Source organism: Lissotriton helveticus, chromosome 6 (assembly GCF_964261635.1).
Source record: "Lissotriton helveticus chromosome 6, aLisHel1.1, whole genome shotgun sequence".
NCBI classification, from domain to species: domain Eukaryota; kingdom Metazoa; phylum Chordata; class Amphibia; order Caudata; family Salamandridae; genus Lissotriton; species Lissotriton helveticus.
Window position 1 is genome coordinate 258,173,137 of NC_136067.1, and position 21,772 is coordinate 258,194,908.

The window sequence follows — 21,772 nt, forward strand, 5'->3', positions numbered from 1 at the left end:
TGAGTATACCCTTCTACGCTTATGGTGGACAAAATGATTCAGAAAAGGGGGTGGTGATGAACAGAGTGCCTGAATTAAGCAGACCACTCTTACCCAGTCCAAAGATCAGGGCTTGATCCATCACCGTTTTTTAGCTCACTGCACCATCCCAGCTCAGAACTTGGCCATATGCAAATTAGTCTGTTCCTGTCCCAGTGCATGATGGGAACAGGGCAAACCAAACTACCAAGCCAATTCTTATACTGGGAAGGAAACAAGCTTCCGGGGACCGGTTTCTGCCATTTCAGGCGGCGTCGGCCCGGCTTGCTTGAATCCTGATGGTGCAATGAGCAAGGGACTCACATCTGAGTATACCCTTCCACGCTTATGGTGGACAAAATGATTCAGATAAGGGGGTGGTGATGAACAGAGTGCCTGAATTAAGCAAACCACTCTTACCCAGTCCAAAGATCAGGGCTTGATCCATCACCGTTTTTTAGCTCACTGCACCATCCCAACGCACTCAATAGGTGACTTGATACAGAGGGCTGCGGAGCACTCTGTCCGAACTTTCCATAGACTCTAGAGGTTTTGAACCTTAAAGTGCTGGCGGAGCACTTTGCTGGGGAAATCGATAACCCAATTGGGGTTCTGGCTGATAGCTGCAGAGAGGGTGGAGCGCAGGCGTTGCTTCCGAACTGCGGGTGCTGGTCTTATCCTGGTGGTCCTGTCCTGATCCTAATCTGGGTTTCCTGTCCTGTCCTGGGGTGTCCATTCTGCACCTGCTGTCCTGCTGATGACGGGTTTCCTTTGGGGTCCCTTCTGTTCTTAACTGATCTGTGGCCAGGGTTGGTCTTCACACCATTCTAGGTAAATATAGTGCTGGATTGGATTGGAGTGGATTGGTACAGGCAGGTAGAAAGGTTTGTGAAATTACAAAAATGCCTGTGGAAAGATCTGGATGGGTTTTTCGACATAGTTGTTCCCGTAGATTTGTGGACAGAATGTAAAATCGCCATTGGTTGGCCTAGTGAGGAATACGTGAGGGATCCTATTTCAGGAGCTCCATCTGATGAGGTAATGAAAAAATACCAGCAAGTAATGTTATACCTGAAGGGAAAAGTGCCTGCAAAGGAAACTGATTGGACCAAAATAGATAGAACTACACAGGAAAGAGATGAGACGGTGCATTCCTTTTATGAAAGACTATTACAGGTGTTTAAAACATACAGCGGTATAGATAACATTGAGATGAAGGATATGACCCACTTCATTTACAGGTTTGTAAACGGTTTAAGACCTGAAATTTGTCAGTGGATCAAAGACAATAAAATCTGTTGGCAGTCTAAGAAAATAGATGAAGCCTTGCGATACGCAAAGTATTGCGAAGACGAGATGGCTGATAAGAAAAAGGCTTTGAAGGAAAAGGTCATGTGGGCACAAGTAAAACTAGCGGAACAGCAGGAAAAGCAATTGGGTAAAATGAATAAGAATTTCCAAAATCAAGGTTCTGGGGGTGGAGGGAAGCCCAGAATGAAAATGAGTCGAGAAGAAGCCAAAAAGAAGTCCCCTGTCACCAGTGCGGAGAAATAGGGCACTGGAGAGACGAGTGTCCATACGCACAGAATAATAACCCTCAAAACCCTGATTTAAATCCACAGACGCCGAATGAAAAACCAAGAAAGAACCAGCAACAGGTAAAAGCGAGACAGTTGCCTCGTGCACCTAGACCGAATTTTAAGGGAAAGACACCGCAAGGTGAAGACATAGAAATCTGGGGAAGAAAGCAGGATAGAAATGCAGCAACTTCGCAATTTCTGTTGAATGACACTTTCCTCTGTGATGAACCTTACTGACGGTGCCTGAGGGGGGAGGACAAGGAGTGCGTACTTGGCGCCTCCTTGCCGGTAGACCAGTCAGGGCCATACATTGAAGGAAAGGTTGAAGGCAATGATGTCACCTTTCTATTGGACACTGGAGCTACCCGGTCTACTGTAAGAACAGCAGACATTCCAAACCTACCCCTCTCGGGAGAAGCAATCCAAGTAGTAGGTGTATCTAATCAATTGATTAGTACCCCAGTTACTGAACCCATGGAGATTACGATAGGGAATTTCAAAGAAATGCATAGATTTGTTGTCTGTGATACCAGTCCTGTAAACTTATTAGGACGTGATTTGCTGTGTAAAATGAACTGCACCATCTTTTGCACACCAAAGGGCGTCGAAATTCAAACCCCAGACGAAGATGGAATATACAAATTAATGTTAATCAGACCTGACTCAGAAATTAAACGACTGACTATACAAGACTTACCTGAAGAACTCTAACAGACGGTAAAACCAGAAGTATGGGATTTTACTGGAAAGGATGTAGGACTAATGGCAAATGTAGACCCAATTAAAATAGCCATAAAAGAAGATGCCGTTTACCCCAATACTAAGCCGTACAAAATGAGTGCAGAAGTGAGAGCAGGAGTGGCCATTGAAATAAAAAGATTGCGAGAAGCCAACATCATACAAGAAGTGATGAGTAGCCCATGTAACTCACCCATAATTGGAATCAAGAAACCTAGTGGCAAATACAGGGTAGTACAGGACCTGAGAAAGGTAAACAAAATTGTTGTTCCTTGCTGTCCTATTGTTCCGAATCCTGCAGTGATCCTGTATCAAATTCCCTGGGATGCTGAGTGGTTCACCGTGATTGACCTATGTCACGCATTCTTTTCGATCCCATTGCATCCAGATAGCAAATTTCTTTTCTCATTTGCATTCGACAGTCACGTGTTCGTTTCGAATCGCGTCCCCCAGGGGTACAGAGAAAGCCCCTCAATCTTTAATCAGATTCTGAAAAAGTGCCGTGAATCCCTAGTCTTACCTGGAAGTTCAGTATTGGTGCAATATATAGACGACCTCTTGGTGGCGTCTAAAAGTCAGAAAGACTGTGTTGTTGACACTATTGCCTTGCTGAACCATTTAGGTGAAGGAAGACACAAAGTATCACCTGACAAACTACAGTTTTGTACCAATTCAGTAAAATATCTGGGGCACCAGATAGAGAAGGGTATCAGGAAAGTTACTTCAGAAAGAATTAGGATAATTCGAAACATGCAATTACCAAATACTCAGAAAGAAATCAGAATGTTCCTTGGAGTTGTAGGATACTGCAGGCAATGGATTGTGGGATTTGCAGTCCTAGCAAAACCAGTGATAAAAATGGCAAAGAAAGGAGCAAAAGACCCAGTAGAATGGGACGAGGAAAGCCTGACAGCATTCACTAAATTACGAGAATGTCTATGTACAGCTCCAGCATTGGGAATGCCTGATTATTCTAAAGAATTTGCACTGTTTTGTGACACACAAGATAATTGTGCATTGTCAGTCTTAACTCAGGAGCATGGTTTAACTAAACGTCCAGTAGCATATTTCTCTGCTACTTTGGATCCAGTGGCTGCTGGATTACCTGGATGTCTGAAAGCAGTGGCTGCAACTTGCATGAGTCTTGAACAGAGCGAATCCATTGTTATGGGACATCATGTAACTGTGTATGTTCCACATGCAGTTGTAATCCTACTGACCAGAACTAAAACCCAGTATCTCACACCTAGTCGGCTGACTAAGTATGAGAGGATCCTTGTAGGTGCAGCAAATGTAACCATTACTCAGTGTAACATATTGAATCCAGCAACATTATTACCTGAGTCACTGATTGCAGAAGCAAAGGGGGAGGTCGAGCATGACTGCATTGACCTGACTGAATTTAGTACCAAACCACGACCAGATATAAAGGAAATGCCCCTGCCTGTAGAAGATTATGAGTTGTTTGTGGATGGCTCATGTCTGAGACATGAAACTGCAGGCCTAAGTGCTGCTTATGCTGTAGTCACGGTATCACGCACTATAGAAGCATCCTGTTTATTTGGAGTAAAGTCTACACAAGTAGCTGAATTGGTTGCATTGACAAGAGCCTGCAAAATTGGGAAAAATAAAAGAGTAACCGTATATACTGACAGTCAATATGGTTATGGAGTTGTGCATGACTTCGGCCAATTGTGGCTGCAAAGGGAGTTTCTGACTTCTTCAGGTACTCCTATCAGAAATGGGAAAGTTGTACAAGAATTACTGGACGCAATCCAGTTACCAAAAGAATTGGCAGTGGTCAAGTGTGCTGCTCACAAATCTGGCAATGACCATGTGACAGTAGGCAATAACTATGCTGACCAAGTAGCCCAACATTGTGCCAGTCATCGAATGTCTGTCAATATCAAATTGGGGGGATATGGAAACAGCTGCCAACTTATGGTGTTTGAGGATGTGCCTACATGGGAAGAATTGAGAAATTGGCAGCATGCTGCGACACCAAAGGAAAAGGGAAAATGGAGTAAGCTTGGTTGTCAACAGAGAAGCGAGGATGGTGTCATTGTGGGCCCTGATGGTATGCCTGTGTTGCCTAACCGCTTGCTTGCTTCTATGGCCAGACTTATACATGGAGATACACACATTGGTAGGGATGCCATGATACGTGTTTTCCAACAGACATGGTACAGCTCGAAGTTCAGGAAAGTAGCAGAGTCGCTCTGCCAGAGGTGCTTGACATGTCAACAGTTCAACGCTGGGAAGAGAACAGTAGTTGAAATGGGTAAAATTGGAAAGTCAGGAGGTCCTTTTGTAAGATTGCAAATTGACTTCATTCAGTTACCCCTTTGTAAAGGAATGAGATACGTCCTTGTCATTGTCTGCCTATTTTCAAAATGGGTAGAAGCTTACCCAGCCAAAAAGAATGATGCCATCACTGTAGCCAAGTTGTTACTACGAGAGCTAATACCTAGGTACGGGGTCCCAGTCACAATTGAATCAGATAGAGGTGGGCATTTCCAGAATGAAATAATTGGCCAGCTCTGTAAAGCCTTCAAGATTACACAAAAGCTGCACTGTGCATATCCTCCAGAGACTTCTGGAGTGGTGGAACAAGTAAATGGCACTATCAAGTCGAGATTAGGGAAAATGTGTGAATCTACTGGCATGAACTGGATAGAGGCTTTACCTCTTGTTCTGATGGGAATCCGAAGTATTCCAGACCGAAATACAGGCCTAAGTCCCCATGAGATCCTAATGGGAAGAATGATGAGACAAGCATGGGTACCAGGACACAAACTGATAAGCATTTCTGATGATTTGGTACTTGAGTACTGCAAGCAACTGGGTGACCAAGTGCGTTCTATCTCTCGCCAGATTGGGGAAGACGCCGTCGCCAGTCCAGCAACTCCAGTCCATAAATTGATTTCAGGCGATTGAGTGGTACTCAAGAAGCACACCCGTTCGAATTGCCTTGCACCGAAGTGGGGAAAGCCAAGACAGGTGGTCCTGGTGACCACGACAGCGGTGAAGTGTGCCGGTATGCCGAAGTGGATCCATGCCAGCCACACCAAGAAGGTGATCGAAGACAAGAAAACTGACGCTGAAGGTTGTCCAGCTGAGGGGTCTCCAGACGTTGGTCCTGAAGTAGCTGATGACGAACAACCGAACACCAGTCGAGATGAGTGGCTACCCATAATCGACCTGACAGATGATCCCATAAGAACAAGGAGGCAAACCTACGCAGACAGAGAGTGGAATAGTGAGGAAGAGACAGGAATAGGAGAAGACAATCAGATTATTGAAATCCATGTAAAATCTGAAGAAGAAGAAGATCAGATAGGGACCGAACAGGTGATCGACACACCTCCAAGAACTCCTGAAGTTGAAAAGGGACAGACAGAAATTAGGGCGAAAGTTCAAGCGGAAGAAAATCAGAGGTTCGAAGTGCTTGAACAGGATCAGATAGAAATAGACGAATGTGTTCAGGATACAGAAAGGGAAACACCCAAAAGCCAAACCCAGTCTACACCTGAACAAGGCCAGCTTAGTGACCAGGCAGAAGAAACAGAGATAACACCTGGGACTAGTCAGACAGGAAGGGACGAAGTAGAAGCAGAAGTGCCACAACTGAACGAAAATAAAAGAGCTTTAGACGAAAGCCCAACAACAGTGCCAGTTAAAAGACTCAAGAAGAAGAAAAATACAGAACCCAGGTACATTAAGAGACTGAGACTGAAAACAGTAGAAGAAAAACTTGAGCAAAGGAAACAAGCTTTAAGTAAGGCAGAGCCAACTGGAGAAAACACTAAGCGAAGAAGTGCCCGAGTAAAAAGACAGAACGAAAAGTACCAGGATCCTGAATGGACATTCCTGGTGTTGGAGGAATTTGAGGATCTTGAAATAAGTGACGGAAGTGACGAAGAAGTGACAGCTGATCAGTCTGCCGAAGAAGACGAACCAACTTGAAATTGCTCAGTGTAAGCTACCTGTGCAAAGTTACAAAGAGGGGTTGAGAGAAGCTTCTTTTTGAGCAGAAATGTCTGATTCAAATGTGAATGGAAGACCTAGACGTAATTGCTGTAAAACATGCTGCCAAGTATGTTTATGTAGTGTAGCTATAGTATTGATCCTTTGGATAGGACTAACAATAACGCTTCCTTCTATGATGAGCAAGAACCCAAGTCTGTACCCAAATAATAACTTACCTGACGACACTGTAGAATCACACACTAGAACGACACCACGAAGAATAGACTCACTGGACAAACCACTTAGTCTGAAACGAAGACAATTAAACTTAGAAGCATCAGAGGAGGAAGAATTACACTTTAACAAAATTAAGAACAAGACGCATTTGAACGTGTTCGCAAACCTGTTGTTGCATTATGTAGAAACTATGGAAATAGACGACTGTTATGTTTGCATGAAGCTACCTACTTCTGTAGCTGAAGGTGTAACTTATCATCATCTGCCCTTAACCTATGGAATTTCCTGTAGTATATTAGCTAGCTTATTTTATAAAAGAGGACCTTTACAGTATTACTATTCAAACTCTGACGTGACATTTTCTGAACTACCTGTTCGACGAAACCTGAACCCTGTACAGACGACTAGAGATGTAGCTAAATACATGAGTGACTATTTTCTAACAGTAGGAAAAATTAATATAGATAATATATATGATGCACATAAGAATAACTTGACCTGTTGAGACCTGTTGAGAAAGAAAGGGAGTTTCTGGACATGGTAGAGAAAAGAAGAGAGAGTTTCCAAAAGAAAGCCAAAGACAGGAACCATAAAGTTCCTAAATGGGCAGAAATATAGGGAGCACCTCAAATGGTGGAGCTACTGCTGCTATGCTCCTTGATTTCGAGAAGAAGGGGTAGCTCTGTCTAAAGAGGGAAATGACTAGCTATTATAACAATGTCTTCATTGGTTCCAGTGAATGCGAACATAATTACAAGGTAATTGGAGGCTGGGGTTTCAAAGATGGGACAGAGCCAGTGTTTCCTGGAATTTATTTTATTTGTGGGAAAAAGGCTTACTTCAAATTACCCGACCACTGATATGGGAGTTGCTGTTTTGGTATTGTCTTCCCGAAGATATACCATGTGGGGAAAATCACTGGAAACGCTGAAGAAACTAACAAAGTAGAACGCATTAAAAGAGAAACTGCTGGTGAGATTCTAGGAGATATTTTTAGTGCAATAATACCTGCAGTGGGAGTGGTTCTGAACTCGAACAAAATTTGCAAATTGTCAACAGTGGTAGATCGGTTATCTACCGACACTGCTGGGGGTTTCCTGAAGGTCAATACCGAAATGGTTGCGATCAGATCCATGGTTTTACAAAACCGACTTGCCCTTGACACTCTATTAGCAAAAGAGGGCGGAGTCTGCCGAATGTTGAAAGCGCAACATTGTTGCACTTACATACCTGATAAAAGTGTGGGAATCCAAAGGTATGTAAGGAACATTACAAATTTGGGAAAGGAACTCAAACCACTGGAGGTTGACAGTGCATGGAAGAGACTTACTGATGGTCTATCTGCTATAGGTCATTGGTTTGCAAATTTAGGTAGAGGTTTGTTGTACAAGGTACTGATGCCAATTGCAGTAGTAGGTTTTATCATATTCCTTATATTTCTCTGTTGCAAATGTCGCAAACACCAAAAGAAGTATACTGTGAACAAAAGAGGCGTGAAACGGAGTGTAGATGAACTTGAATTGGAAGAACTGAATAATCAAATTTATAAAAGGGTGAAGAATCCACACCCTAACAAAGAAACAAAAGAAAAGCTGAATAGAATGTTGGAAGAAATTGAAATGAACAAAGTGTGAGAGAAAGTTGGCATCTGATTCCATTGGTTTTGTGATGATAGTAAATATCATCAAAGAGGGGATTGATGGAGCAAGGATTCGCATATTACGCGACTTGCTTAAATTCATGAACCTCGAATAATATGTAACAAAGTAATCCAACCTGTTTGTCTTACTAATTTCCCTGTTATTCTGACATTTTGGGTGTCCTAGTGAAGCTTGCCTATGTGTTTACTAACATTAATACGCTTGCCACTGAAAATGGCCTCTGCTTGGCGGGGTTTCTTCTGGGCATGCGTTGGTCACACTCACGTGACGTGACGTACTCGCAGTTCTGGTGGGAAATGTTTGCTCATGCGCAATACCGCTAATATGGCCGCTTTGTCTCCTCATATGCTCTGTGCTTGCAAAGCTGCTTTTGCAAAGTCGTTTGTTCCGCATTTACCCTAACGCTATAGATATTATAAAGTAAGGGGTATAGAGTAGCTATTCATGGTATACAGTGTATTCATTTATTTTTGTGTTTTAATTTGTTTTCGCTTACTTTTCATGTACCGCGTTCTTGAGGGTCTGCGAGACACTCGTGAATCCATATTGAGTTACTGTACTGCGCATGACAGTCTTCTGCCGGTGGCATTGACAGTTTGCCAACTGAAGGTCCCTGCCAAGATGTGCCTGGGAAGATGCACCCTCACCTAGCAGAAGAAGCTGAAATGTTCTGCAAATGTTACAAATGTATTTTATTAATTGTATTCGGCAGAGTAGGTCATGGGAACCCCAAATTCACTAGGCGGTCCCAGACCATGTAAATGTAGGCGTGTAGAAGTAAAATATGATTGGTGTGTTGACCTATCCTACTTGAGGACCAATCGAAATTGGGGATTCTGACACTTGCAACATTTGGGGGGTGGTACACTGACCCAAAAACAGTATAACTAGCCTAGGTTTAGCTAGAGAAATTGTCCGACTTGTCCGAATAGCTGACCTGTCACTGACCCAACGCACTCAATAGGTGACTTGATACAGAGGGCTGCGGAGCACTCTGTCCGAACTTTCCATAGACTCTAGAGGTTTTGAACCTTAAAGTGCTGGCGGAGCACTTTGCTGGGGAAATCGATAACCCAATTGGGGTTCTGGCTGATAGCTGCAGAGAGGGTGGAGCGCAGGCGTTGCTTCCGAACTGCGGGTGCTGGTCTTATCCTGGTGGTCCTGTCCTGATCTTAATCTGGGTTTCCTGTCCTGTCCTGGGGTGTCCATTCTGCACCTGCTGTCCTGCTGATGACGGGTTTCCTTTGGGGTCCCTTCTGTTCTTAACTGACCTGTGGCCAGGGTTGGTCTTCACACCATTCTAGGTAAATATAGTGCTGAAACTCTATACTGCACCTTTCTATTTTTCTGTCTTTTGCTTCAATAAAGACATATCTTTGCATATATTGATTTTCCATGCTTTTTCGCAAACCCACTGAATGAAAGCTCATACGATATTTGTCGTTATTCTAGCATGTTCCATTTTTCTTACCCATCCTTAGTAAAAATTCCTTTTCAAGTTTATGACATAGATATTCTTTGTCTTTTCCCATTGTTTAGTCGATTCAAGTAATTGCACCAGTTTATTAGTATGGTCTATCTGCATTTTATCTATAGTTCCTCTTTATGGAGAAATATTTCACTGTGACATTCTAGTATGCTCTTTATTTTTTCCCGTCTTTTAGTCTCTCCAAACTAAGTTTAAATTCTGAAACTGCTGCCTAGCATGTTCCTTGTTCTTACCTCCCTTTAGATTCACAAATGGTTGGTTTTATTTACTTCCTTTATGGATACGTGCTCTTTGTAATTCTGGTTATCGATTGCTTGCTCGTTGTAAATCTCTTGTTTTCTGAGCTTGATGAATCTTAGATAAAGGTTTTCAAAAGGTTTTCAAAACTTCCTGAGTTTGTGGTTATTATAGTACAAATAGAATATATAAAGTATAAGTATTTTGGTATCGGCCTTTTCTTCACAGCTAGCTCCCTGATTCATCGTGGTCATTAGGTACCCGTGACGGTGGATTGGTAAGTCGGGTACAATAGAAATATATGGGAAGGAACTGGGTTACTGGTAGTAGAGTGTATGGTCACCCGATTAATAAATAATGGTGTATTGAAATATATGGTCCCAATACGTGTATGGTAAATTTGTTGACTGGGTGACCTGCGCACTCTATCAGTGGTGCCTGCGAGCAGAGGGGATCAGAGAAGCAGCGCCCCGGGAGGACAGCGGAGGAGTGAGGCCTTGGTGGAGGAGACCGGAGGGGTGGCCTAGAGGAGTGGGGAGCTGGCGGGGCCTCCTGATCGGGCCCCCTTGAATAACCTGCGGGCAATGAGCCCCGAGTGAGGTCCTGCTGGTGCGGTGGGCCGGTGGAGCCTGCTGAGGTGCCCCCCGGGCTTGCAGTGTGTGGTGCCTACCTGCACTGAGGAAGGGAGGCTTCCCACGCAAAGGGGCCTGGAGGCACTTTTCCTCAGCAGGCTCCACCGGCCCACTGCACCAGCAAGGCCTCACTGGGCCCCTTGCTGAGTTCTGCTGCCTGGGAGTGAGGGCGGCTGCCGAGGGTAAACTGGGAAGAGCATAGGGCGGTGAAGTCATCGATCGCCATTTTGAGACTGCAACCCGGGACGGCTTGGAGACTCTGGGCATTCTCCCCTGCACAAGGCGGCTGCAGTTGAGAGTGGCTGGAGAGGATTTGACCTGGGATTTTTGAGTGATGGCAGCCGCTCTCTCCATCCAACCAGAAGCGTGAGTAATCAGCGAAAGGGGGCGCACGTAGCCTGGTGGGAATACTGTGCCTGCTGGTGGCGGACGGTGAGGGGTGAGGCAAGTGAAACCTGAGAGTCGCATGGGGCCTAGTAGAGAATTTGGGGAGCGGCCACCATCACGAATCTGATTGACCCCATACCCTAGCGTGGCTGGCACTGGGGACGAGTTGACTGTAGGACCTGCTGGTCCCCCTACGTGGCAGCGCTGAGCCTGGTGGTTGTAGAGCGGGGGAGACCTGAAGGGCGGATACATTGACTGCTGCTCTGCCCCTCTGCACTTCCATCTCTTGGGATGTACCCCTGACCATGCATTGGCCCTACTGTGACCCTGGACTGCTGAACTGGTGTGACAGGTGTCTGCCCGAAGCGGCTTGGAGCTACGATTCGCTCGTTGCCAGAGCAGAGCGGAGTCACTCAACAAGGGCAGTGACGGACCACTATCAGCAGTGTCCTGCATCTTAGAGGCCGGGGATCTGGACGGCACCCTTCCTGTCTGTTGCTTTGGGAGCAGCTCTCTGAGGACGCGAGTGGAATTGGAGGGGGGGGTGATTCTCTCCACCTATAACGGAACAGGCGCGCATGGACCACGCAGCCTGGTGGCCCACGGGTGGCTCTTGGCCTGGCGATGACATGTTCTAAGGGGGGCAGGGCAGATCCGGCTGCCACCTCCAGAAACAATACCGTGGTGGCGATGTGGGACAAGGCAGGAGCATCGGCCCCCGGTGTGGTGGCGTCCCAGGCAGACAGAGGTTTAACGCCAGTGACCCAGGCGTTTATGACGTCTTTCTTGTCCGATCTCAAATCGGAAATTGGCGCCCTGCGCACGGAGGTCCATTTGTGTGTGAGAGAGCTTCGAAGAGAGGTGACGGACCTGGGAGACCGAGTTGACGGACTACAAAAAATGGTGGATGCCCGCATAGAGGATCAGGAACAATTGTGGCAACGCCTTGCAACTCTGGAGGAACAGAACATCGAGCTTCAAGTAAAACAGGAAGATTTGGAAACCAGGAGTCGCCGGAACAACCTTCGTATTCGGGGGTGTGTGGAGGGAGACGACATTATGACCTAGTGGCGCGACTCCTTCATGACATATAGGGGGATCAAGATGCTTCTCCGCCGACTTTAGATCGAGCTCACAGGGTCCCCGGGCCCGCAGGGAGGCCGGGTCTCCTCCCGGACATCCTAACTAGAATCCATTTCTTCACTGAAAAGGAAGCTATCCTCAAGGCGACCCGCGCTAAGCCGGATCTTTGTCATGATGGACATAAGATCCAAATCTTTCAGGACTTGGCGCTACATTCTCTGAAGCGACGTCGCGCCTTCCAACCTGTGAAGGAGAAGTTGCGAGATATGGGCATTTCGTATCAATGGAGGCACCCATTTGCACTCATCTTCCAGTGGGAGTATAAACGCCGGGTGGTGCAAACCTACATGGAGACGGCCCAACTGCTTCGCATCCCGGCATCACCGCCGACCAGCCCTTCTCAACCTCGTCACCAGGAACGCGTACCTGCCAAACCATCCTGGACTGCTGTGTCGCGCCCCTGGCGTTCGCCGCGCATAGATGAGCCGTCTGCCTCCCAGGCCAAGCAGGACATCATTGCTCACATAAGATCCCTTGAGAGAGACAAGGAAGATCTCAGCTCGCACCCTTCAACCCCATGATGGACTGAAAGCACGTTTACGCCGGAATGAGAAGCATAACCCCCTTGAAATGCATTTTTACTCTCAGGGCCGCTGGTCATTATGACATCTCGACCTGCACCCTGGCTCCCTCCTTCTAGGGCGGGGGATGCTGGGACTCCCCTGCAAGACGGATTCAAGGTCGACTGCACCCCTACCCCCGCTGATTCATGAGGGAGTGACATCCCTGGGCTTATCTGAACCCTAGGGTGTAGGATGCTCGGACACGGGAACAGAAGGACTTGGCCCGGTTGGCCTTTGTTGGTTTACTGCCTCTCTCTTCTATGCTTCTCCTCTCTCGGCTTTTCATTGCTTCCTATTTCTTTCTCTTTCCCCTTCGTCGTGTGCGGTGGGTTGGGGGATATGCGACAGCGACACCTAGTGTGGGGTGGGGTGGAGGGCCCTCCCTGCGGGTATATGCAGCTGAAGGGATGGGAGGGGGAGGCGGGGGTGGGACCTGATTGGATCATACTATGACAGCTAACTTGCCCAGGCCCTTAAAGGTTTTAACACTTAATGTTAAGGGCCTAAATTCCCCCAATAAGCGGCGCCAAACATGGGGCTATCTCCTGCAACAGACATCATATTTTTGCAGGAACCCCACTTGTTACAGACTGATATAGGACGCCTGGCTCACACTAGGTACCCCCTCCAATTTTGGGCTGCGGCAGACACTAAGACAGCAGGTGTAGCAATATTGTGCAGAGCTGGCATCAGGCGGGGGGAGGCCAAACCCTTCAGGACCGGGGATGGGCGATTTCTTAGAGTGAGTGTGGGGATTGGGCGGCGCATCTTCACTCTGTGTAATGTGTATGCACCCAATCAGATGCAGGATCGGTACCTCCAGTCACTCCTGAAAGAGCATGTTCCGTGAGGAGACCCCTTGCTGATTTTGGGGGGGGACTTCAACTTAGTCTGGGACCCGAAAGCGGATCGTAGCGAAGTCTTGTTCAGTGGAGCTGGGGCCATGTCCTCCGCACTGCGTACTTAAATAACGGAACTGGGACTGTTTGATGCGTGGCGCTATCACTCCCCGGGGTTGAGGGACTACTCGTTTTACTCTCACGCCCACTCCTCGTACTCCCGGATTGATTATTTATTTATTTCCCACGCTCTACTGCGCGACATGTTGAGAGCCTCCATGTCTGATATCTCGCTATCAGATCATGCACATGTCGAGTTGCTTCTCCAGGACCCGGCCGCTTGCTCTGCTCGCGAAACGAAGTGGCGCATGCCGCCAGGTATCCTCCGAGACCCAGCGGATGTAGAAAGTATTAGAACGGCCATTGATTCCTACTTCGCTAGTAACGATCTACCAGAGACACCTTTTCCTGTGGTGTGGGACGCCTTCAAGGCAACAATACGAGGCCCTATAACCACTCTATCGATTGCAATGGCGCGCGAGGCTCGGTCTTTAGAAGATAGCCTGGCAAAAGACATAAAGCTAGAGGAGCGAAGGGATCAGGGATCAAGGATAGAGAATGTCCAGCTTCCGGACGGGACGAGGGCCACCTTAGAGAGGGACAAGCGCGAGGCGTTCCGGGCCTACTATTCTGCATTGTATACGGAGGAGCCGCCATCCCCGGACGTGGTGGCGGACGTTCTGGGCAAATATACGGGGACGTCCCTGCACCCGCATTACACGGAGACCCTGGAAGGTCCCAACACTCAAGAGGAGGTCACAGCAGCTATGAGGGATCTTCCCCTTGGGAAGACTCCTGGGCCGGATGGTCTGCCCCTATCTTTCTATCGCATGTACCAGTCACAGCTTTGGCCTCATCTTTTAAGGCTGTATAACTCGTTTACTGACGCTGTGGGACCATCCCAGGATATGGGTATGGCGGAGATAGCATTGACCCTGAAGCCAGGGAAGGACCCCGCGCAGAGTACATCGTACCACCCCATTGCCCTGCTAAACACTGACTTAAATCTACACCAAACCCTTAGCGAAGCGTCTAGAACCCTATATGCCGGGCCTGGTGGATCCGGATCAGGTTGGCTTTATTCGAAATCGTCAGGGAGCGGACAATGTGTGCAAAATAGCACATCTAGTGAGGAAGGCGCATCACTGGGGGCTTCCGGCCTGCCTTCTTTCTCTAGATGTGGAGAAGGCGTTCGACCGGGTGGATTGGACTTTCCTGCAGGCGGTTCTGTGTAAGATTGGGTTAGGCCAGAGCATGATCACTTGGATCATGGCACCATATCTTGCCCCACAGGCTAGGATTCGGGTCAACGGACGGCTCATGGAGCCGTTCATCATTCATAGGGGTGCCAGGCAAGGGTGCACCCTCTCACCTTTATTATTTACCCTTGTGGTGGACCCACTGGCAGAGATGATTCATCAGGAGCCTGATATACATGGTATCCCTATGGGGGCATGTGAGAATAAGGTGGCGTTGTTCGCGGATGATCTCATCCTCACCCTAACATGCCCCTGGGAGTCCCTCCCGGCCCTCCATACAGTGCCGTGCCTCTTTGAGCTGGCCTCTGGCCTCAGAATCAATAATAGAAAGTCCTGGGCTCTCAATCTTACCATTCTGAATGAAGAGATCCCCCTCCTGGAGAGCCTGGTCAAATACCAATTGGCATCCCAATCCATTCGCTACCTCGGCCTCCAAGTGACTCCCTCTCTCGACACGTGGACGCAAGCCAATTGGCGAGACTGTTGAAAGTCGGTGCTCGAGGACTTGAGGAGATGGCGGCCCCTGGTGCTATTGTGGCTGGGCCGGCTCAACGCCATCAAGATGTCGGTCCTCCCCAAAATCTTATATCTCTTCCAATGACTCACAACGCCCATTCCGCTACGTTGTATATGCAGCCTCCAGCGCAACCTCACAAACTTTATTTGGGGCGGAAAGCAACCTGATGGCGCCGTAAGATATAGGCAGAGCTGGCGTGTCCCAACCTAGTGGACTATTACTGGGCCTCGCATCTCCGGTTTGTGGTGGAATGGGGGGTAACAGAGAGTGGGAAGGGATGGCTGCACATGGACCGGGCAGTGGCGGGGCGAACCATCTGGGACCTTGCCTGGCATCATCGGGCGGCGCGCTCTAAGAACGCCTATATTGCTATACCAACAAGGACGGTCCTGGACATATGGGATAAAATAGCTGTACGCAGAGGCCACACAACATTTCCTTCACCGCATACCCCGATAGAGGGGAATCCATCCTTCCCACCGGCGTATCACACACGTGCCTTTGCCAAATGGTCGCAAGGGGACTGCAGGGTGATTACAGACCTGTTCGAGGAGGGTGCGCTTAAATCCTTTGCTCAATGTAGGGAAGAGTTCCGAGTCCCGTCGACGGCAGGGCTACAACATGCCCAGTTGAGACACTGGGTGTCTGCTGAGGAAATGCACTAGGCAGCCACGCAGGCCTTCACCCCCTTTGAGCGCCTGTCCCGATATCCTATTTAGTCAAAGGGGCTTATATCTCGCATTTACCAGATTTTGCAACATCCACATACGCCGCCTTCCCAACCCTATCAAAATAGATGGCAAGCAATATCGGATACGGACATTTCCCCCGCGCAGTGGAGCAGGTTATGACAGGACATCCCCAGAGTGTACCGTAGCATCCCGCAGCGGGAAAATGCCTATAAGCTCATGACTCAGTGGTACTACACGCCCCAACGCCTCCACAAGATGTTCCCCACATCCTCCCCCTTGTGCTGAAGATGCCGGTCTGCGTCAGGGGATTTAATTAATATCTGGTGGGCCTGCACATTGCTGACTCTATTCTGGAAAGAGGTCCTTAGCCACATCAAGAAGGTGCTGGGGTTCCCTTTGCCTGAAGTCACGAGCGCGGTCTTGCTAGGCATTAAACCTGCTGGCCTGAAGGCGCTCACTAGGAGCGATTGGACTTTGGCGCTTCAAATGTTAGGAGCAGCCAAGCAGCTTATAGCCTTGTATTAGAAAAAACCTGAGGCTCCTCCAATCGCAGCCTGGTTTGTGCGTTTATGGCATGTTGCCACAATGGAGCTCTTCACAGTGCGGCTGCAGGCACGCGACACGCGCTTTAAGGCTGTTTGGCAACCTTTAATTAAATACCTATGCACTGTTTAACATGCTCGCCACATGCCCACCAAATTAAGAACGCTGCGCCTTTTTGAGGATGCTGTTATCCCACTGGACCCGAGCAGATTGCTTCCATAGCTGTCCTCCTGCATTGTGAACCCCCTGTGGGCGACACTGGGTCGGCCCGAATGCCCTGCTCTCCCATCCCCTGCGCACTCTACTCTTGCTTTCACTGTGATTTCCCCCCTCTTCTCTCTTTGCTCATTTCTTTTCGTCTGTCCTCCTCTCTCTTGTCTCCACTACTCTGTGGGTTCCTTGGCCCTGTTGGGCCGATTGTTGAGTCCGGGCTAGTTGCCTGTTTGTTACGAGGGTGGACACTAGGGGTTTACCCTCCCCACAGGACCAGATTAAGCCACTTTCTACACTACAGAACGCGGCCGGCCCCTCGTGGGTTGTAGGCGCAACACTGTGTATCACTCGACCTCCTACATAGAGTCTTAGCGAATTCCATGTGCTATCCAAGCACGCGGCCGGCCCTGGATAGGGTTGTAGGCTTAACGCTGTGTATCTACTGGTCCTGTGGTGTGTGATTTTGTCAGAAAATAAAAAAGACTTGAAATAAAAAACCACAGTACAGAAGCCACCCTCCTCGCCGCAACAAAGAACATCCACACCCTGCTGGACAAAGGAGAAACAGAAGCCCTAATCCTCCTCGACCTCTCAGCGGCGTTCAACACAGTCTCTCACCGCACCCTAATGCGCAGACTCCACGACGAAGGGATCCAGGACAAGGCCCTCGACTGGATGCGCTCCTACCTCATTGGCAGAACGCAGCGGGTCAGACTCCCCCCTTTCCTCTCGGACCCTACACCAACCACCTGCGGAGTCCTCCAGGGGTCCTCCCTCAGCCCTACGCTCTTCAACGTCTACATGGCTCCGCTCCCCCCATCCTCAGAACTTACAGACCCAACATTGTGTCATACGCAGGCGACACCCAACTCATCCTCTCCCTATCCAACAAACCCAACACCGCAGACACAACTTTCGAGATGACATGGAAGCCGTCGCCAAATGGATGAAAAACAGCTGCCTACAACTAAACACCAACAAACAGAAGTACTCATCATGGGTCCAAACCCTGACGCCTGGAACGGCAACTGGGAGCCCACCGCCCTCGGAAGCCCACCCAGCCCCATGGACCATGCACGCAACCTGGGAATCATTCTGGACTACGGGCTTAAAATGGACCCTCAGATCAACTCCGTCTCGTCCTCCTGCTTCCACACCCTCCGCCTCCTACGTAAGACCTTCAAATGGATCCCCCTCGAACACAGAAAGACTGTCACTCACGCCCTGGTCACCAGCAGACTCGACTACGACAATGTACTCTACGCTGGAATAAACAAAATCCTCACTGCAAGCTACAGAACATCCAGAATGCCGCTGCAAGACTGGTCCTCAACCTGCCAAGACACTGACACATCTCCCAACACCTGTGAACACTCCAGTGGCTCCCCATCGCAGCTAGAGTCACCTTCAAGATGCTAACCCACGCTCACAAGGCACTCCACAACACCGGACCAGCATACCTGAACAGCTAATTCAAATTCCACGCACCGCATAGGACCCTACGATCAGCCTGTTCTCCAGCGCCGTGGTCCCCGCACCAGAAACACCAGATCAGGAGGCCGCTCCTCCTTCCTAGCAGCCAGAGTCTGGAACGCTCTTCCGGTCTGGAACAACCTTCTGCTCCACCTCAGTCAGACAACATCGCTCCCGATCTTCGCAAGAAACCTCAAAACCTGGCTCTTCGACAGACCCCCTCCTTGATGGACTGGAACCTGCACCCCACCTCGGACCCCCAGCGCCTTGAGACCCTTACGGGTGAGTAGTCGCACTCAACAAACTCCTGATTGATTGATTGCCATCCAACATCACACAATCCTAGTGCCTTTTCTGACTCTTTTAGGATTTTTTTTCTGTGATTTTTTTCTTTGTCACTTTCTCCATGTTTCTCTTCCTCCTGTTCCTGTTTTATGGACTTCTCTCTCTTGCTCTGCAACGGATTCAGCACTGCCTCGACCAGCGTAAGGAGTGCAGAGAGGGTATATAAAATTAATGAGGACATAAAAATGTAATGCGGATATAAAAGTAATAAGTTACCGAAATTCCAAATGCTGCCATTTTCTTTCCAAATCGTTGCAGGAACCATTGCCAAAATGGAATGCTCAGAACGGCAGATATCTGAGAAGGAATAAAGTAATACAAGTCACTTTTAAATTACTTGCTCGCTATTTTGAATTTTTTCGGTGCTTGAGTCTGAGTCACACCCAGAAAAAGTGTAAACTATACAAGCAAATCCCTGATTCGCAGTCATTTACCACTGCAGAAGCTTTGCCTCACTTCTTGTACTCCTAAGGAGTAGTCATGATGGCCTTTGGAAAGTGTGGGAAAGAGCCCAGCCGGGAGTACACAGCTACCTCTCTACCAGAACATATAACAACACACCACAGAACACATCTCTCTTTATACGTAAACAAACTACAGCACAATATACAACATGTAGCCCTTCATACATGAGCATCAATTGAAAAATGTAATCTAAGGTTAAACTGATCACACCTGGAGGATCCTTGTGGACTGTGGAAGGATTTACTCCAATATCCCACTGCCCTGTGGTATTAGATAACCTGATTACTTTTATGGTGAAGCTCAGTCAAGGCTAATTTCTTTGCACTTTACCAACAGAACCAAATCACTATATATTCACACCCGTCGGAACTCTTAGGTTTTTATAGCACATGTTGAGTTCCACATCATTGGCAAAATGTAAGAAGTGGTAGCCTTTTTATGAGGAGACATTCTCAGCTTGAGCCAATTTACTACCTACCTTTGTTCACCAGAGTTGATGACACATAATAATGTTTGAAGAGGAAGAGAGCATGTATGTATGCTTGTGTGTCAGAGTTACTTATATAGGCGCAGAAGGCTGAGAACCTTTCCCAGGGTACATTTATGATGTTTAAAGGGAGACAAAGGAGAAGTGGGTATCTAGCAGTTAAAGTGAATATGTTCTGTAAATATGGGTGTGACTTGAGTTTTTTCCCTGCAGGATAGCTGGAACTGTTTTTTGAAAGTAAGAACTGTTTTCATAGTCTGGGTGTATACACTGAAAAATCTTGTTTCTGTTTTTCCTTTTCCTGAATTTCCTCTTTTTTTTCTAGCAGGAACGGCCCGTGCAGGTGATCGTCTGTCGAGCCCCTCCCCCTTCCCTGCCTCACCGCTCTTACCGGCGCGAGCCGCTCCTCTTTTCTACTCTGGTGATGTCTTCGATCCTAGTGTTTCAAGGTCCCTTTATGTGGATAATTTCAAAAGGTGAAGGTGTGCTTGAGCTTAGTTTCTGAGGCCTTGCGGGTGATGCAGTTGATCTAGAAGGGGATGCTTGCCAGGAGGCAGAGCCAGGAAAGTTCCTTTAGTGTCAGGGAGGTGTGATAACTTTTCTCAGGCCCTTGATAAGGCAGGTAGTAGTGTTTAGGATGCCTTTTATGAATGTCAGTGTAAAATCGGGAAGACCTTTGAGTAAAGGGTTGTCCCCACCCAGGTGGGAGGCACCCATTACTTGTATAGTTGATCTACAGTCAGATTTCCATAGGATGGGCTTCTCTTTTCCACAAAGAAAAAATGGTAACTAGCTTTCTTAGTCATGTAGTCTTTGAAGATGTGGTAAGTGTGAATATGAAGCCTAGTGTTTTTGTATTAGCTGTCCCCTGGATTTGACGCTTTTGGGGTTCATATTTGCTAGCCAGGCTTTACTCAAAGTTTGTTTGACGTTGTTGGAGAATAGAAGGAATTCTATATTAGTGAGATTGCGTTTTGAGTAGGTGCTTAACATCCCATTCTGAATTAACTGGAAGCAGCTGGGAGGTCAAGCAAGATCAGGAGGTAAGGGTAATTTTTGTTGACAAAAAATGAGTGTTGTGGATGAATTGCAGGGTCGCCTTAATGCAGTGTGGTCTGATCTGTAAGGGCAGGATTAGTTGGGCTGTATGGGTATTTCACTATGTAAGTCGAAGAAGCTCAAAAACAAAGACTAGCTCCGACCTCTGTAAGCCAGAGACCATGACTACCGGAAATTCATGATTTATGTATTACAGAGCTGTCTTGTAGTGCAGCATCTTTGTAGCATTTCATGCCCTTGTTGGGGTTGTGTTGCCCTAATTGCTTGCACGGCTAAGCTAGAAAGGAAGGGGTACAAAAACATTGGGATATTACCCATGCTTAAGGCAAAATTAACATAACTAAGTGATGTTAAGTGTGTCATATTTAGTAATCTACGGACTATTATACCGCTGAGGTAACTAAGCGAAGATTACGTTAATAAGCCAAAACAAGGCAAATTCTGTACATATTTTCTTTTTGTTCTATTCAAGAGAGAGTGCTAAGCAAGGCACAACTGAAAGTACCAGTGCACCCTTGCCAGTATAAATCTTAGGAGCAGCATACATGAGAATGTAATAAAAACACAAGGCAAGCAAAAGGTGTATTTACAATAGTACGTATGAGAAGCATGGCACATTCTTCACAATTATTCAATTATTATGACTATGTCAGGCCATGGTACTGGTGCATTGTAACAGAAGAACTGTTGGCATCCCAGTCTGTCCAGGATTATTGAAGATATTAAGATGACGCTCATAGAACAAACTCACCAGGATGGTCAGTACTAGATTCTGAAAGTGGTCTTGAAGTCCTCCTGCATGTGTGCAAAACAGAACAAAATTGCTCTGTTCAAGCTGGTGAACCAAAGGAACAAGATAAAGGAAAATATATGTTAGGTGATATATTTTGCAATACAATATAACATACATTAAGACATCAATCATTTCCCTACCATTGCCCAAGTGTTTCAGCTCTGCAAACTGGATTACAGAACATGATTGCATTATATTAGAACACTGGTTGATAAGGTTTGTTTATTAGCAGGATATCAAATCATTTTATGCATCGGTGTTAAGTGGTCCTATGTTACAAGAATAATTTTCAGTCATTTATTCTAAGTACGGCAACATTTCAGCTAGGTTGATTTTGGCTCAATATTACAGATTTTGAGGAGATCAGCTATTC

At 47.3% G+C, this 21,772-nt stretch overlaps 1 protein-coding gene across 1 annotated transcript in view; it reads right to left on the reverse strand.

The window, feature by feature from the left end:
• The window catches only part of MFSD2B (MFSD2 lysolipid transporter B, sphingolipid), a 320,963-nt gene that overhangs the window by 90,568 nt on the left and 208,623 nt on the right, over window positions 1–21,772 (reverse strand). The window contains exons 9-10 of the mRNA XM_078646768.1: window positions 21,358–21,441; window positions 18,812–18,892 (exon numbers count right to left, since the gene is read on the reverse strand). Of these exons, the coding sequence (XP_078502894.1) occupies window positions 18,812–18,892; window positions 21,358–21,441 (165 nt within the window). The remainder of the gene's footprint in view (window positions 1–18,811; window positions 18,893–21,357; window positions 21,442–21,772) is intronic.